This window comes from Esox lucius, chromosome 17 (assembly GCF_011004845.1).
Source record: "Esox lucius isolate fEsoLuc1 chromosome 17, fEsoLuc1.pri, whole genome shotgun sequence".
NCBI classification, from domain to species: Eukaryota; Metazoa; Chordata; class Actinopteri; order Esociformes; family Esocidae; genus Esox; species Esox lucius.
Genome location: NC_047585.1, coordinates 29,894,323 through 29,912,720, shown reverse-complemented (window position 1 = coordinate 29,912,720; position 18,398 = coordinate 29,894,323). Strand labels below are relative to the sequence as shown.

The 18,398-nt window shown below is 44.5% G+C and overlaps 1 protein-coding gene across 5 annotated transcripts in view; it reads left to right on the top strand.

The window, feature by feature from the left end:
* Nucleotides 1-18,398, top strand: part of LOC105017006 (inositol 1,4,5-trisphosphate receptor type 1) — a 111,321-nt gene that overhangs the window by 41,252 nt on the left and 51,671 nt on the right. For 3 of the 5 annotated variants that reach the window (XM_029114134.2, XM_029114136.2, XM_029114138.2), the window contains exons 25-39: nt 45-99; nt 183-348; nt 1,734-1,904; nt 2,047-2,112; nt 2,252-2,389; nt 2,745-2,870; nt 3,306-3,506; nt 4,087-4,338; nt 4,448-4,573; nt 4,789-4,917; nt 8,567-8,687; nt 8,959-9,143; nt 10,453-10,601; nt 12,680-12,791; nt 14,102-14,137. In XM_029114134.2, coding sequence (XP_028969967.2) covers nt 45-99; nt 183-348; nt 1,734-1,904; nt 2,047-2,112; nt 2,252-2,389; nt 2,745-2,870; nt 3,306-3,506; nt 4,087-4,338; nt 4,448-4,573; nt 4,789-4,917; nt 8,567-8,687; nt 8,959-9,143; nt 10,453-10,601; nt 12,680-12,791; nt 14,102-14,137 — 2,033 coding nt within the window. The remainder of the gene's footprint in view (nt 1-44; nt 100-182; nt 349-1,733; nt 1,905-2,046; nt 2,113-2,251; nt 2,390-2,744; nt 2,871-3,305; nt 3,507-4,086; nt 4,339-4,447; nt 4,574-4,788; nt 4,918-8,566; nt 8,688-8,958; nt 9,144-10,452; nt 10,602-12,679; nt 12,792-14,101; nt 14,138-18,398) is intronic. The other 2 variants (XM_029114137.2, XM_029114135.2) reach the window with 1 other exon arrangement.

Genomic DNA, 18,398 nt, shown 5'->3' with positions numbered 1-18,398 from the left:
CCTCTCCGTGTGTTGCTAAGGTCCCTCTGTGTTTGTTTTCTCAGGGGCTCTGGACTTTGAACACATAGAGGAGCAGGCAGAGGGGATATTTGGTGGAAGGTAAACCATTGGGATGGTTTAGTCTGGTGAATCCACTAAATGTCTGTGTGCCTGGGCTCAAATGTGTGCTCTTGTGTGTCCAGTGAGGAGAACACGGCGTTGGACCTGGATGACCACGGCGGTCGGACCTTTCTGAGGGTTCTGCTCCACCTGACCATGCATGACTACCCTCCCCTGGTGTCCCGAGCCCTCCACCTGCTCTTCAGACACTTCAGCCAGAGGCAGGAGGTGTTGCAGGCCTTCAAGCAGGTACACCTGTGCTACACACCTCATATTCCCAGTTACACTGTAAGCAATATAAATAGGAATGCCTGCTAAATTATGACATTGTAATGTGCTGTAATGTAATGCTATGGCATACGTTCTGCATATTCAGTATTCTATTCAGTGTGTTTATTGGTCCTTCCAGCATGGTTCCAGCCAGAACAGTATCCTTTACCTTTAGTGCCTAATATTCCTAATGATTCTACAAGTTCCCTTGAGGGCTTTAATCATTCTTCACCCGGCAGTTACTGAGACCTGACTAAGACCTCTAGTTATGTGCCTCTACTAGGATTCTCAACTTAACATTTAGAAACAGTCCATTAATTAAATGTATTTTTTCCCCTTACTTTTTTATCAAAGTGCAGATTGAGAGTTTTTTCACAGAACATATTTTTACTGTGTGTTAAACTAGATTATACATTCTAAATGTCTTGTGAAAGTTGTGAAATTTAAACGAAATAAAGGAGGAACACTTCATGCTTGATTTGGAGAAAATAAAACAGATTCTTCTTTCTCTCATGCTGACTCGCGAACAGTATTCTTGTCTGTTTATTGTTGGCTCTGCTTTAATGTAGTTATGAGACATTGCAATACAATGAATTGAGCAGCATTCCACCACCCGGGTCAGCTTTGGGTTACTGATAGATAGTCCTGATGTACACAATGGTGACTCAGTCTGTCTCTACGGTGCCCCTCCCCTCTCTCTAACTCTCTAGCTCGCTATGTACGATACTACTGCCCCGGGTCTCTGAAGTATGGCAACTTATCATTCTTTTTTTGTCCAAAAATCGAGAAAACCGCGGAGTTCTGAATGTCAGGCAGTACTTTGTTAAATGAAACTGTTGGGAAATGCTTGTAGAATAACTGTGCTGTAATGGCTGTAGTCCTACAGGCACAATGCTTAACCACCTGAAAGCCACACACTTTGAGACCCTAACTTAAATGGACACACTTTGGGACCCTAACTCAAAGGGACACACTTTGGGACCCTAACTCAAAGGGACACACTTTGGGACCCTAACTCAAAGGGACACACTTTGGGACCCTAACTCAAAGGGACACACTTTGGGACCCTAACTCAAAGGGACACACTTTGGGACCCTAACTCAAAGGGACACACTTTGGGACCCTAACTGTGGATGGCTGGAGTGGCTCACACATGAACAACAACATACAGCTTCACAGCAAAGCCTAATGGCCTGTCTGTTAACTTCTTTGTACCCAAGCTGTCATACACATGTCAGCAATAGTACAGTATTTTTGATACATTTGATTGCATCATACTAGCCTTCTGAAACTGAATTTACCGCCCGTTTATCACTGGATTCACCACTGATTTGATACTGATTTGTTTGTCATTCTACCCCCAGGTCCAGTTGCTAGTGACAAGTCAGGATGTGGAGAACTACAAGCAGATCAAGTCAGACCTAGACCAGCTCCGGTCAATTGTGGAGAAGTCTGAGCTGTGGGTCTATAAGAGACTGGGGCCAGACGAGAGCATGGATACTGGGGAGCACTCTGCCGAATCTCAACACAAGAAGGTGCTGTAATAGACATCTGCTGACCAGGAGTTGCCCACCTAGCTCTCTGTGTGTCTATGACCAAAGAGCTTTGGCATTAGCTTGCTCGTTGTCCTCTAGGAGCGAGTCGTTGGCTAAAGGTGTTGTTCTGCCTGTCGTTCAGGGGGATTCGGACAAACCAAAGAAACCAGAGAGTACCAGCAGCTACAACTACAGGGTGGTGAAGGAGGTGACGTCCAGGCAGTCTTGTCAGTCTTCGTAACTTTGCAGTACACTGGTGTATCTGGGATGGATAGGGCTAGGTGGTTAACAGTGTGTGTGGGTGTGTGCGTGTGTGGGTATGTGCGTGTGTGTGTGTGTGTGTGTAGATCTTGCTGCGTCTCAGCAGGCTGTGTGTTCAGGAGGGTCTGTCAGGCAGGAAGAGTAAGAAGCAGCAGCAGAGGCTCCTGAGGAACATGGGGGCTCATGCCGTGGTGCTGGAGTTATTACAGATCCCATACGAGAAGGTACGTGTGTGGTGTGTGGTGTGTGGTGTAGTGGGTGTGTGTGGTGTGTGTGGTCTGTGGTGTAGTGGGTGTGTGTGTTGTAGTGGGTGTGTGTGGTGTGTGTGGTCTGTGGTGTAGTGGGTGTGTGTGGTGTGTGTGGTGTGTGTGCTATCCAGGTCTAATAGTATATGTTGGAACCAGAAGTCCCCACATTCAGCATTAGGAATAAGTAAAGTTTAGGCATACAAATGAGGTTACCGTGGTTAGGATTAATGGGGGGAATAGAAATTCAGTTCCCCATAAGGATAGAAAAAAATGTGTATATGTTTGTTTCTGGATGTTTGTGCTTTCAAATATTCATCTGTTTTACCTCCAGGGGGAGGATGTGCGCATGCAGGAGATCATGAAGCTGGCCCACCAGTTCCTGCAGAACTTCTGTGCAGGGAACCAGCAAAACCAGGCCCTGCTCCACAAACATATCAACCTGTTCCTTAACCCAGGGGTGAGACTCAGCATGAGTGACCATGTGCTCAGCACTTCCACTTTTGCTCCATCACACACGTGTTGCCTTGCTTTTCGTTTCATGTCGTTGGGACCATCTGACTGCTACACCAGAAACCCACCCAAACCAACTTCCTCCATATTTAGAAATGCATGACAGAATGAATGCGTTCATCAGCTGTCTAGAATTGAACCAGACACTGCTACTGTATTGGACATGAGGAAACGCAAAGTGTATAGCTGTGATTTATTATAAGGAAGGCGTTCCTTAATGGCTGATGGCTGTTGTGTAGCGAGGCCATTACGCCTCCGTAGATATTGACACCAACTACAAACACATAAAAACTCATAGTTCACCTACTTCAAGAATTCTGAATATTCATCAAACACCTCTCTCTGTCTGTCGGTCTCACTCCTCCACCCCACCCGTGTTCAGATTCTGGAGGCGGTCACCATGCAACACATCTTCATGAATAACTTCCAGCTGTGCAGTGAGATCAACGAGCGTGTTGTTCAGCACTTTGTCCACTGCATTGAGACGCACGGCCGCCACGTCCAGTACCTCAAGTTCCTCCAGACCATCGTCAAGGCCGAGAACAAGTTCATCAAGAAGTGTCAGGACGTCGTCATGGCTGAGGTATTTGTCAGTGTCAGGACATGGTCATGGCGGAGGTGTTTGTCAGTGTCAGGACATGGTCATGGCTGAGGTATTTGTCAGTGTCAGGACATGGTCATGGCTGAGGTATTTGTCAGTGTCAGGACATGGTCATGGCGGAGGTATTTGTCAGTGTCAGGACATGGTCGTGGCGGAGGTATTTGTCAGTGTCAGGACATGGTCGTGGCGGAGGTATTTGTCAGTGTCAGGACATGGTCATGGCTGAGGTATTTGTCAGTGTCAGGACATGGTCATGGCGGAGGTATTTGTCAGTGTCAGGACATGGTCATGGCTGAGGTATTTGTCAGTGTCAGGACATGGTCATGGCTGAGGTATTTGTCAGTGTCAGGACATGGTCATGGCTGAGGTATTTGTCAGTGTCAGGACATGGTCATGGCTGAGGTATTTGTCAGTGTTTCCACAAGTATAACTCAGTTCCTTAACCTATTAAGTTATATTGTACTCCAGAAATAAATCTTATGTTCAATGTCTTTTTTCCAACCAACACTGTAGCCCCATCAATGGCTCTCATCATTTCCCTTCTGCGGCTCTCTCCCTCTAGTTGGTGAACGCTGGCGAGGACGTGCTGGTGTTCTACAACGACCGCGCGTCCTTCCAGACCCTGGTGACGATGATGCGTTCGGAGCGGGACCGTATGGACGAGAACAGTCCTCTGATGTACCACATCCACCTGGTGGAGCTGCTGGCCGTCTGCACCGAGGGAAAGAACGTCTACACTGAGATCAAGTGCAACTCCCTGCTGCCCCTGGATGACATTGTGAGGGTGGTCACCCATGAGGACTGCATCCCTGAGGTGAGCTCAGCCGGAGGACGAGTGAGGGGAACATACTGGACATGCGTCCTTAACCATTCCGATAGCTTGTTGAGCCAGGACAGTGTCCGTGAGTTCTGTTTCTGTCCAGGTGAAGATAGCCTACATCAACTTCCTGAACCATTGCTATGTGGACACAGAGGTGGAGATGAAAGAGATCTATACAAGCAACCACATGTGGAAGCTCTTTGAGAACTTCCTGGTGGACATCTGCAGGGTGAGAGAGAATGCCTACACCCTATGATTGACTGATGAGTTTGGCTCAGTTGCATAAATATTAGCATAATACAGTTAATGCTCACTATACTACACTACACAGGCCTGCATTCTTTCAGCGAACCTCTAGTCACACTGCATAGATGTTTATAGTGTGTATGACTGCAGGTGAAAAGGGAATGAGTTGTGGTCACGTTGACCTTGTGACCTTTGCAGGTGTGCAACAATACGAGTGACCGCAAACACGCCGATATAGTCCTTGAGAGCTATGTGACGGAGACAGTGATGAGCATTGTGACCACCTTCTTCAGTTCTCCCTTCTCCGACCAGAGTACCAGCCTGCAGGTAACCAACACACTCTGGGAAAAGGTCCCAAAAGTTATTCCCCTGTTGTTAAAGGGCCACCTGTAATGTTTTTATTGTTCTTTTAGCAAAAATATGATTAATTTCATATGGTCACCACTGACCAACAAAAGTAGAGTTAGCATTTGCAAATGACAGGATTTGCTAGATCCAAGTGTAGTATCACATCTGTCATTGATGCTGACAACAACAAAAATATTTTACCACAAAGAATGACCAATTTGGATATCGAAATAGTATTATTTTATTTGGTTTGCACTACTCTAAAAAAACTTCTGTTAAAGCCATTGACTGAATGGTGGTAACCAGTGGGTAATGTATGTTTCTGTGGAGACCTGCTTTCGTAGGTTCAGTGTCTCCTGGGTAATTGATCGGAGCAGATGATTGATAGCTTCCAGATGGCACCAGGCTCTCTCCTACAATGTCACCATGTATTTTCTTACTGCTAAGCCCATGTCCCCTCTCCTATCACTCCAGCGTGGAGGCGGCCCGGTTTGTTACAATCGTTGAATGAAGTAGTTTGAACCACAACTGTATTAGTCAGGTCCATCGCTAGGCCCCTCCTCTCTGCCTATACTTTTAAAGATGAACAACAGTCACATCACCCCATTCCAGTTGCCAGCCTCCTCCAGATCACTCTTCTTTAAAGTGATATCACACTGTCTGAGGTTCTCTTGCTGTCTCAGACATTTTAACACAGATCACAATCAGAATTGATTCACTGAAGTGTTATAAATCATGATGTGGACAGGGGTGGCTAGCAGAATCTGGATCAGCAGTGAGGCTAGGTGGACACTGAGATACACTCCTATGATTCACTTATGCTGCACTTCCTTCTAGCCATCATGATTGACCTATTCATTAAAACAGAAAGGAAGATGAAAACAATGTCCAATGGAGAAATAGTTTGATAATGAATGTTTAACTGCAAGAAAATACTTTTGACAAACAGACTCTGTAAACCGGGAAGCATTTCTCATTTACTAGCAACAAACATAAAACCCCCCGTTATATGACCGATGAGCTTGACAAAACAGAGAAGGGAGTCAATCACAATGCATCTTGGGAACTATTGGGGAAATGTAATAACTCTGGAGAAGGAAGAGCTCCCAGTCAAAGATGGTGAGATCTGGAAACAGCATTTTGATAATGGATGAATTCCACTAAAGAAATGTATCCCCATCTGCACATTGGTCATAAAACAATTATAATAGTTAACAATAAATGAAACAAAATAAAATGACCAATTCTATTACGTGCGTATTGTCTGATTTTGATTATACACTGAAGGACCAAATCACTGTCAAGGCATCTCTTTTAGTAATACGTTTTATTAGTAGGTGAAGGTTTTATGTTGCGTCATAAAACCAAATAACAGATCATGTATGCTTCACAACTTTATCAAAAAACATGTTAACTAAAACTAAGAAAGGGAAAATATTTTCATGTTCCTAAATTCTTTCACGGATAAAGCATGAAGGTTTGTTGTGTATAAGTGAAAAACAAAAGAACAGAAGTAGTTATTTAGTCAGGATAGAGGAGCACACAAGGTTGCAATCTTAGCACAACCTTGTTTAATATTTGTTTTAATGAACCCTGGAGACACATTTATGAAGCTTATTTCATATGCAGATGACATATTAGACATATTTGTCACCTACACCAGGGACTGCAACAAAGCCTGACTTTACTACAACAGTATTGTAAGAACTGGGCATTAATATGGAAATAAAAACGAAATTGTTGTCTTTCAGAAAAAGTCCAGATCTTAGGAAAGAGGATACCATTTCACTTTACAAGAAATGACCATGAAAAACACCACCATTTGTACCTTCCTACCTGCATGCCTACTTCATCTGGGGATTTTTTGACATGCACACAGACCATATTTTGGTATTAGAAAGACACCATATGAACTGGAACCTACAATTTGGCTCACATTATTTGACTGTGTTGTATCTCTAGTCCTTTTATATGGCACTGAAATGTGGGCCCCCCATGCAATTTAAATTGTATGTCTTGGGACAAAAGCCCTACTAAAATATTACACCTGGAATGGTAAAATATTATTGGTGTTTCCAGAAATCCCTTTAACCTAGATTATAGAGCAGAACAACATTTCCTACTCCACTTCTTTAAATACGATTCAATTTAATATATTTATTTCCTGAAATTGAAATACAGTATTTCCAGATTTTTGGACTGTGTGTGTTGAGGAGAACATTGGGGTTGTGTTAGGAGAAAAACGTGACATTAGATCTTGCAGCGGAATGCACTGGCCAATACATTCCTGCTTATCTAGTCAGTTCCCTCAACCTCATTTATTCATGTTCCATCATTACATCCAGGAAGATGGAGTCAGTCATCAATCATCCTGGAGAGCTAATTTAACCTTAGAGGGCTGGCGCTCTTTTCCTGTGGCAGTCTATAATAATTGTTATCAGGCCTTTTCTGAGTGGCGTTTTCCTGAAAATGGGAGTGATTTCCTTTGTAGACAGCATACAGTTATTGTTTCAATCAATCCCCCATGTCCTTATGTAAAATGTATTTTCATGTAGATGTTGGCAAACTGCTCTTCAATAGAAGGAATAAGACCTTGAAGAAGGCCATTATTACAGACATTTCCACCTGTGTCTTAAAGTGGTTCCCAAACATTTCCATTCCAGGGACCACTAAATATATTTGCGGAATTGCATACCTAATATCTTGCAGCTAACATGTCGTGACATTTTACTACTGAAAGTAATACGATATAGGTTTATTATGATTGTAAACAAAGTGCACAGTCAAAATATACCGTATGTGAAATGTCTTATAATAATCACATCTTCCAATAATCATATTACTTAAATGTTATTATGTTTGAATGAAATGAAAGGCTGTTTTGTGGGCCACAGGTGATAAACCACTGGTCGACAAAGCGTGAGGGGCGAGAAACCCTTTCCTGAATATCATCACTGTTGTTTTATTCTCTGACTGCTTTTGTCCTCTGCTGCAGGCCTCACTTGTGAGGAAAAGGAGAGAGGTATTTTGTATATGTTTGTTGGGATGGGTTAAATGTGGGTTTGGTTTAGGCAACAAAGTTATTAGGGTTAGCGTTGTCTTCCCCACCATGTTAGCTAAGGTTATAGCATTTGATAAACCCATGAATACTCACTCCTTCACACCCACCATTAGTGCTGTTACTGCCTCAAGTTTGTTTTGAGAATAGGAACTACAGGTGGTACTGGAAGGCATTCTGTGTAGGCTGGTGCAGTTACATCTCTGGTGCCAGACTGTTAGAGTGGTGGTATGATGTCGGTGATGGGTGTTTCACATGGGAAGAATAACTGTCACTAACCCACCAGTTCCATGTAGAGCAGAGAAGTGCCATCCGCTTTCTGCGGGCCTGCTTCCAGGTTTTCACCCGAGCGAGGTGGGAGGTGGCAGAATGTCGGGCTACGGCACATTCTGTCTCGCAGAGATTTCCCGTGAAGCCACAATGTTTCACATTGAGTTAGGAGGGTCTGAATGAGTCGGTGTGGTGGACACTTTGATATAGATCTCTAAGGCTATTTCTTATCAAGAAGGTCTGCGTTATAATGACTCTCCCATCTTTTGTCTCTCCACACTGTCCCTCTCTCATCCTCAGACCAGACAGCCAGTGTTCGTTCAGCAGTTGCAGGCAGTGTTCAGGGTGTACCACTGTACCTGGCTGGTTCCAGCCCAGAAAGGCTCAGTGGAGAACTGTATCAAGGTGCTGTCTGATGTGGGTAAGGAAGACAAACACATTCCTGACAATAACCGTCAACACTGCTAAAGCGACAGTTCCATCACCAACTAGACCAATGGAGAACAAAAAACCAGACGGCTTCTATTAACTACTGTTCTGTGCGTATAGATTGGACTTAGCTCCAACGCTGTATGCAGGTTAGCAAAGAAATCCAACTTGAGGCACTTGTTTTCTTAGTTGGATGTTACTCTGAAGTGTGTATTACTCTATGTAAGAGATTTTACATGCGTATTTCTGTGTGTGTGTTACAGCTAAAGGGCGGGCCATCGCCATTCCCGTGGATCTGGACAGCCAGGTGAACAACCTGTTTGTGAAATCCAACAACATTGTCCAGAAAACAGCCATGTCCTGGAGAATGTCTGCCCGCAATGCTGCCTGCAGAGACTCCGTGCTGACCACTTCACGGGACTACCGGAACATCATTGAGAGACTGCAGGTGGGTGCCCTATGTCTGGCTGTCTGTCTAGGAGGCTGGGGGGGGTGCGGTGTTCGCTGTCTATTCCTTATTTGTTAAAAAGTTGTTGTTCGCTGTCTATTCCTTATTTGTTAAAAAGTTGTTGTTTGCTATCTATTCCTTATTTGTTAAAAAGTTGTTGTTTGCTATCTATTCCTTATTTGTTAAAAAGTTGTTGTTTGCTATCTATTCATTATTTGTTAATAAGTTGTTGTTTGTAATTTTGAAATAATGAAACCTTATACTGTTTGTGATGTGTTTTTAAGTAATATTTATGAAAAGTCATTCAGTTAATGCAAATGAGTTAATCAGCTTCCCAAATCCTATACCATGGGCCTACTCACACTGTGATAGTTTCATTTAGATTACTCATTGCCACACCCTCATTTTCTTCAGTAATTATTTAGGCTCCCATTTGCATTGGAATCAGTCTGTCTGTGAAGAAGTGCTGAACAGTTCAAAGGCTATGCCAAAGGCTAGGCCAAAATACAGTATAGAAGGGGGATGAAGCAAACTGCTATAACTGTTCCGTGCTCGAACCAAATTACACCTGCCCCTCTCCAGCTCTGCTGCGCTCATACTCTGGCTTGGCCCTGCTTGATGAATTTAGCATCTCATCAATAAGCATTGATTTTCTTGCATTAGATATAGATTATATGTCTGCACATTCAGTAAATCAGTATGATCCAATGTTTTCGAGGGTGTTGTCCACCACAGAAGCCTAGGTCCAATGCCCGTACTTCAACGTTATATATGTTATGCCGGTTATTACTGTCTACACACAAAATAATATTTAGGATTTTACTTGCCAAATAACCAAAAACTATGATATAATGTTGTGAGCATGGAATTGAGAATAGCTTGTGCTAGCTTTAGCTTCAACCAATGCAACCCATGTGCAAATGACCAGAACAACCAGGGACTGCATTTTTGATATTATTGTCATTGATTTAGTAATGTACAGTATGTTACTTTTGTGACGTAAAATAACATATAACAAACGGAACAGGCTAGCCATCGATTGGTCTCGTCCTCCTGACCAAAGCAACAGATAATATATTGACCATGCAAATGTTTTCCACCTGTTGCTGAGCTTGGTGTCATACTACCCCATTGCACATATTATGTAAATATGATTTAAATTGAAATGTCCCGATAACAGTTGTCATTGTGTTTAGGGCCTTGAAGCTTATACTGTTGAATGCACCAAACTATGGGTTCAGCGCCCCCCCTTCCTGTCCCTCTCCCATCGCCCTCCTTAACCACCCCCTCCCCCCATGTCTCTCTGTAGGACATAGTGTCTGCTCTAGAGGACCGTCTACGTCCTCTGGTCCAGGCTGAGCTGTCTGTCCTTGTGGATGTCCTGCACCGGCCAGAGCTGCTCTTTCCAGAGAACACAGACTCCCGCAGGAAGTGTGAGAGTGGAGGTTTCATCTGCAAGTATGTGTGTTCACTCTAGCGCCCCCTGTCTTTCCTCCGTAAACAGAGGATTCAATGGGCTAGTTTACTGGGACATCATGTGGATGTTTCACAAATGAATGTACGTAATAATCTGGCTCCATCCAGCATGATATCTTGATTGATGGTTTACATGGGCAGCAAACAGGAAGCCACTGAAGGTGTGATGAGTGAAGGAATTCTCCAACTACTGTAAAACTCCAATTGATCATCATTCATTTCAGCAGTGATAGCAGCTATTTTGGCTATGCTTATTCAAGAGTAAAATACGCTGTATCCTGTTCATGTCAAACAGTGTATCTGGAGCAGAAGACTCCTCTCACTGGTACTGTGAAGAGACTTATCTAGAAAAAGAAAAAAATCTGACAATAGTGTACATCATTTGAAATTGGCCATGGTGGCAGAAATACCTTTCTGCTCCATTTTTATACTGAAACATCCAGGGTTTCTCAAAGCATCTGCGCATTAACAGGGCATGTTCTACTTAAGCAATGAGGCAAGATGGAGTCCCAATATACAATAACTGCAAGCTGCTTTTAAGCACCCATGTTGTGGATACAGCTGGATACTGCCTTTAGCCTTGTTATATTGGCACAATACTGCAAACCACAATAATGTCTTATGGCAATTATAAACCAGTTCCCAACGCAATTAGAACAGGAAAACGTTTGATGTCATACCTGTTGTATGTGGTCTAATATACCTAGAATTTCTGCCAATAGTATTCAGGCTTTAGAGCACCTGGTTTATAAATGTGTTTATTCTACAGGCAAGTTCTAGAGAATAAGCTAATCTGGTCAGTTTATTCAAGTTATATCAAGCTGAGTCAATGTCTCCTAAATCACTTAATATCACAAAAACTATAATTTTTAGGTGACATTGGTTTTATGTTGGGAAATATGTGTTTGAAACAAAATCTTCCAGTGTACACTGATGAAAGTAAATGTCCTAATGTGGGTGTAATTACCTTACCATTGGCCCCATCATGTGAACCATTTAAGTTACTATCACATTTTGTTGCTGAAATAGAGCATTCTACAAAAGTTAGAGATAAAGTAGGACAAATGGTATGGATCTGGAAAAGGATACAAGATAATAGCCATCCCCTGCTTTTCCGTTTGGCTATCCCAGTGAGCACTGTTGGATCAATCATCAGGAAGTGGAAGCTGCAGTACATCACCTAGGCACTGCCAAGAAAAGTCTATCCTTCAAAGTTCAGTGCTCAAACAAGAAGCGGTCTTTCAAAGTACGTTGGCCAGGAATGGAGTAAAGGTGCGCCGATCAATCATCAAGAGCTCTGCAGAAAACTGGTCTGTATTGCACCTTCTCAACGCATGAGTTACCCTGGAATGTGGGAAAAGGTGCGTTGGTGCGATGAACCTGAAAGTGATTGTGGCGCATGATGCACATGCCTCAACAGCGTCCCTATATTTAAGTATGGTGGTGGCAGCATTGTGATGTGGGTATGGTTGCATCAACAGAGACTGAGCTTCCTGTTGAAATCGAAGATGGTTTCAACAGATGGTTGGAGCACAATGCATGAAACTACTCCAAGACAACTTGCTTCAGTCCAATAAAAAAACTGAACCCCTCAGAGAATTTGTGGCACTGTTTGAAAATTGACATCCACAAGCGTTATCCAACCTGAACAACCTGGAGCAAATCTGGCGTGAATGGTCCAAGCCACTCGGTCACTGTGTACCCAGCTGGTACATACAGTACCATTGTAACCAAAAGGCTTAAAGCAGTTACTACAGCTCTACCAAACCTAGTGTGTGTAGGGGTTGAATACTTATGGCATCAACATATTTCAAGTTTTACATTTGTCCGCTGAATATTTTCAATATTCACCAATGTCACCTATTGTTTAGGAGTGTCATCGTTTTGAAATGAAACATGGCCCGTGGGGGTCCAGGGGTCCAAACCACTGCGCTCCATTGCCCTGCTTCAGTCTGTCCAACTGCTCTTTCAGCAGGGAGGAATGGAGTGAATGTGGGCCAAATGAAGCCGTGGCAGCAGTAGTTGTAACCCCACATTCCTTTTAAACCCTGTCTCCCCAGGCTGATCAAACACACCAAGCAGCTGCTGGAGGAGAACGAGGAGAGGCTGTGCATCAAAGTCCTGCAGACCCTCCGTGAGATGATGACCAAAGACAGGGGGTACGGGGAGAAGGTAGGAGCAGGGACAAGGGGATACGGGGAGTAGTTGGGACTCCGACGTAGTTAGGGGAGTAGTTGGGACTCCGACGTAGTTAGGGGAGTAGTTGGGACTCAGACGTAGTTAGGGGAGTAGTTGGGACTCAGACGTAGTTAGGGGAGTAGTTTGGACTCAGAAGTAGTTAGGGGAGTAATTTGGACTCAGAAGTAGTTGGGATGTGTCTCAAAACGACACAGTTCACCTGTCCCCTCTCCATCCCAGTGTAATAGGATTGATATCCAGTTCTGTCTCGTTTCTTCTCCTCTCTTTTAGGAAGGCTCATGTTGGGATCAGTGTCTGGGTCCTTTTTGGTATAAGGAATGATATTGGTGTACATAATGCCCCCCTCCTTCCCCATTCCACCTAGCTAGTCAGACAGTAAGGCTGGTCCAGGCTTTACCGAGTTAATGAGTCATTGGCAGACCATTCATTTACCAGTATGGTCCAATTAAGCTTCCATATGTTAAGACAAGCAGCATATATACACCGATCAGCCGTAACATTAAGACCACTAACAGGTGAAGTGGATAACACTGATAATCTCATTATCAGGGCACTTGTTGGTGGGTGGGATATATTAGGCAGCAAGTGAACATTCTGTCCTCAAAGTTGATGTGTTAGAAGCAGGAAGAATGTGTAGGGATCTGAGTGACTTTGACAAGGGCCAAATTGTGATGGCTAGGCGACTCAGTCAGTGCATCTCCAAAACTGCAGCCCTTGTGGGGTGTTCCAGGTCTGGAGTGGTCAGTACCTGTCAAAAGTGGTCCAAGGAAGGAAAAGAGGTGAACCGGTGACAGGGTCATGGGCGTCCAAGGCTCGTTGATGCATGTGGGGAGCGAAGGCTGGCCTGTGTGGTCTCACCCTACATACGAGTTACTGTAGCTCAAATGGCTGAAAAAGTTAATGCTGGTACTGATAGAAAGGTGTCAGACACACAGTGCATCACAGTTTGTTGCGCATGGGGCTGCGTAGCTGCAGACCAATCAGGGTGCCCATCCTGACCCAGTGTGATGGCAGTGTGATGCTTTGTCCATGCCTTGATGGGTCAGGGCTGTTTTGGCCTACAGTATTAGGCAGGTGGTCGTAATATTATGGCGGATCAGTGTATATATATAGCTCCTGATATTATTTCTCCTGATATTAATTATTTCTAGAAATAGGGTTCGCTGTAGATGAATGGGATGTGCCTCCACTATTATGCTATACCATCTCCTGTGTAGCAGCACATGCCACAAGGGCTTTAGAGATGGTCTCGGCTAACCCTCCTCTCCCTTCTTGTCTTTCAGCTCAGGGCCTGTGATGATGAGATGGATATGTCTGAGGTTGTGCCTCTTTATTCCACATCTTTCTGTCAGTTGGTCTGTGTCTGTGCCTTTTCCTCTTGACTGTGGGTCTGTAGCTGTAGTAGTGTGCCTGCTGGTGGCGTGTGTCTTGCTCTAGTTTGTACAGCCGGGGTTGAAGTGCTAGGTCTGGGTTGCTTTTTCTGCTGCCCCCTTTTCCCTCCCCGCTCTCTGTGACCTTCATGCAGTAAACTTGGCGTGTTTGTCCTTGTTTTACTGTACTTCAGAGGACCAAAAATCCCCAGAAGGAGTAAAAGCAGAACAAATTTAACCTAATTAAGACATTTCCCCTTAGTAAAAATGTCATTCTGGGCTTTGGGTTTTGGGCTTGGTTGGAGGTGTTTGAGGTTGTCTATAAGTTGAGTTAAAGATTGGGGTTATGTTTAAGTTGTATGCCCTCTTGCCCATGTTTTGTGCAAGTGCTTGTGTGACTTTCCATAGTGCGTGCATTTCCCGTGTGTGTGTGTGTGTGTGTGTGTGTGTTTGCGCGCGCATTACCAAGTAGTATTGTGTCTTTCCTGTGTGAGTCACATACTGGTAAGGAACGTTGCCAATGTGTGTCCCCCAGTCTGTCTGTCTAACGACTGTTGAGTGGGTGTACGAGGTTTCTACCCAGCCTACTTCACCAGAAGGATTGAGTCAGTTATACTGGCCGTGCTGTCATGCCCTAGCCATGGACCCCTAAGAGCAGGGTCAGATAAAACCTCTGTGACTTAGTGGGACTTCCTGCACTACCTTTATTATGACCAGTAACGATGGCTTCTCATAATGTTTGCCATTTCTTTCTCTTTTCTTCTGTTCTCTCTTTCCCTGTGTAGTTGTCCTTTCTCTCCATTCTTTACCATTTCTTGTATTCCGCTTTCTGAAATGAGTCCGTTTCAGGGTGTTTCCCCTGCCTTTCTCTAGGAGCCAGTAGGGGGCACTGTGACAGTGTATCTACCACTGGGAAGGTGTGTGTGCCTGTGTGTTGCGTATGTGTGTGTGTGTTCATGCTTATGTGTCCTAGTTTTCCCTGCCTGCAAGCTGCACGATTCCTGGACGGCTGCCAGCGCTGGGGCTGTGGTTACATAAGAACCCGGGCCGGCTTTTTTTCTTTTTCCTGGAACCCCTCGCTCTCAATCTACCCCTCCCCTCCTCCCTCCCCCCTCCCCTCCTCCCTCCCTCCCCCTCCACTGATGTGTGACCTTCGGAGGTAATTGCCAATAAACGTGCGCAGGAGATGTTTACCCAGAGACACTGGCTGTGTATTCACAGGAGTGGGGAGGGTTGGGGGCTTCTATGGGGGGGGGGGGGGGGTACAGTGTCGGGGGTATTAGTGTGCATCTGTCTACATCTGTTCAGGGCACTTCTCTCCTTTCCTACCCTATTGCCCCTAGCTCTGATGTGGTAATAACGGCGAGAGGGAAACAAGCTAGCCAAACTCGCCTCCTCTTGTCTACTCTCTTCCTCTTTTGCTCTTGACTTCGTTTAAATGTCATGGCACAGAAATCCCACCTTACTCCCTCGCTCTCCATTTTTCTCCTTTTCGCGCCCCACTCGTGCTTTCTCTCCCTTACTGGCATATTGAGACACTGTCGGTGTTGTCGAAGTGGAGTTGGCAGTGGTTGTTTCCTTTGCGTTAGACAAAATTTATGCTTAGCAAACAACAATTCAGCACCCCAGATTCAATTTATCGCGAAGCCCCACACGTTATGGCTAAACTAGCAAAGTATATCTGTCCAATGTGGTCTTGACAGTGTGTCAAAAAAAAGGGAGCAGGACTCCGGGGCTTGACTTTAGAGAAATGTTTGGATTCGATTTCTGATGGGCCTTAATGTTTTATTCATTCTTGATTCTGTCAACACAGGCTCCAGCAGAGGAGGAGAAAGTGGCCAGTGCCATCTGCACACACTGCTCTGTTGTTAGAAACGTGGACATGTTATAATTAGGCATGTCTTCGCTGCCTTGGTCCTGTGTGGCTCAGCTGGTAAAGCATGGTCCTTGTTCTGCCAAGGCGTTGGGTTGGATGTCCACTGGGACTTGCGAGAGGGGAGAGTATAGAAATGTGTGCACTCAATACTGTAAGTAAGCTCTGGATAGCAGTGTTGGAACGCTTCGAGGTAACCATGCCGAACTCTGACCATAAAAGTGTTAGGGAAATTATTTTAGAAACACTTCCTCATCTGCCACTGACACCAGCATTTCTGTTCTCTTTGTTTCAAACAGCCAAAGGCTCAATCCTATTCGTTCCCGGAAACCAAGGGTGGTAGTTTGTCTTTTTATCTCTCCACTTTCCGGATTCTTTCAGATATTTGTTGTCTGTCACGTGAAACTGCAGGCATAGTTGCTGCTCATTAGAAGTGTGTTATCACTTCTTGCATCGTCGAACAAGTGCTACGCTTTTGTACATTTCTGCATTCATAATGTGGGGAAATAACTGCTTATTCACATTTCAAAACTATCTGATCTGTTTCCTCACTCTTGTTTCATCCGCTGTGCCTAGTCACAGGAAAACAATGCAGCAGCTAATGAGATGATACACACATTGTGCCCTTTCACTGCGCTCTCTCTGTACTGAGACGCTTTATTTACCCGTGTGGAACCAAGGACCGGCTTTGGGGACACCCACACACTCTTTGCTGATTGGGGAAGACAAAGGGGGGTTGTCAGGGAGGATTTGGACCGACGCACTCCCCACTCCACCGACTTTCATTCCTATTTTTGTGACGGTGTTTAACTTTCAGTTTGGCTTGGGTGTGAATGCGTCCTTAGTGTGGTTGTGTATTGCAGCAAAGTGGCTCCCGAGTGGTGTGTTGCAATGTTGGTATATAACAAATGCGTTCATCCTTGGGTTCGCCGGGTGTCCCATAACCAGGACAGAAAAGTATGTGCACTACAGTGATTGACGATAGACTGGTCTCATCATGTACAGTATATGGACCAACAGAAGCTTGTATATGGACCAACAGAAGCCTGTATATGGACCAACAGAAGCCTGCAAAAAGGTCCGGTCAGGTGCAGTGACAATGGGAGAGACAGCGACACACTCCTTGTAACAAGGTCAATTTGCTATGTTTAACACGTTTGGACCTGAGTTCCCCAGGATCCATTTCAGTCAGCATGTGTCTATCTGTGACTCAGTCTCCCTTCATTGGCTAAAACAAAAAATATGTGGGCGTACACACACACACACACACACACACACATGCGTGCACGCAAACACACACGCCAAAAAACACCTAAAAGGGGAATCTTTTCGAATACGTTTGTGCTTGTATGCTTTTGTGTGTGTCTGTGTCTGTGCATGGTGGCGTTCATTGAAAACTGCGTGTGTGTGTTTCCTTTCGTGTGGAAGCTGGAGATACAGACTGACATCAGGGACTTGCCAAAGGGAGATTCCAGCTTGGTGGAACGGTCGTTGGGGAGGATGTGGTGAGCGTCCGGGGTTGCAGTTCGGTCACAGCGGTCAGACCGTGGGCGGCGGGGTGGGGGGAGCAGATTGGTTCTTATCAACAGGCTTTGTGACGGTGGCTGCCAGGCTTTGATGTGGCGGCGGTGGGCGGAGGGAGTATGGTGTGGCCACTTCTGCTTGTCTTTCTGACTAAGCTACCGTAGGACAACCTTTGACCTACCTCAGCCTCTCAACTGGTACAATAACAGAAACAGGGTTTTGTCAAAAAATATCGGCGCCCCTGCGCTTTATTTAAATAATGCACCTTTTCTTCTGGAAATCTTTTGAAATAAAAGAATAAGTACATAAATGTTGGTATGCACATATGTATTTCTTAATAGTTTTCGAGATCTCCTAAAATGACCCAACAATATTATTGGCACCCTGTAGAAGTAGTTAGATTTTAAGTGGGTGATTTTCCTTGACCTTTCAATTGAACTCACTGGTGGTGAGTTGCAGGTGCCTACAATATGAAATTCCCTCATTCAAACATATTGAATGGAGAAAAGGACTCATTCTTCTGTTTTGTGTGCCTATGTTTACCGCAATAATCATGGAGAAAATATAGAATCGAGAACTGTCTGAGGAGGTTGAACACAAGATTGTAGCCAAGCATGGACAATCTCGAGGCTACAAGTCCATTTCTATTGCCCTTGACATTCCTGTTTCCACTCTATGTTATGTTATCAATACGTTTAAGGTTCATGCTACTGTAGCCGACCGCCCTTGAAAGATTGTTGCAAAGGATTGTTCAAATGGTGATGAAAGCACCTTGATCAACTGCCACCAATGGGGTTATATGCTAGGAGACCC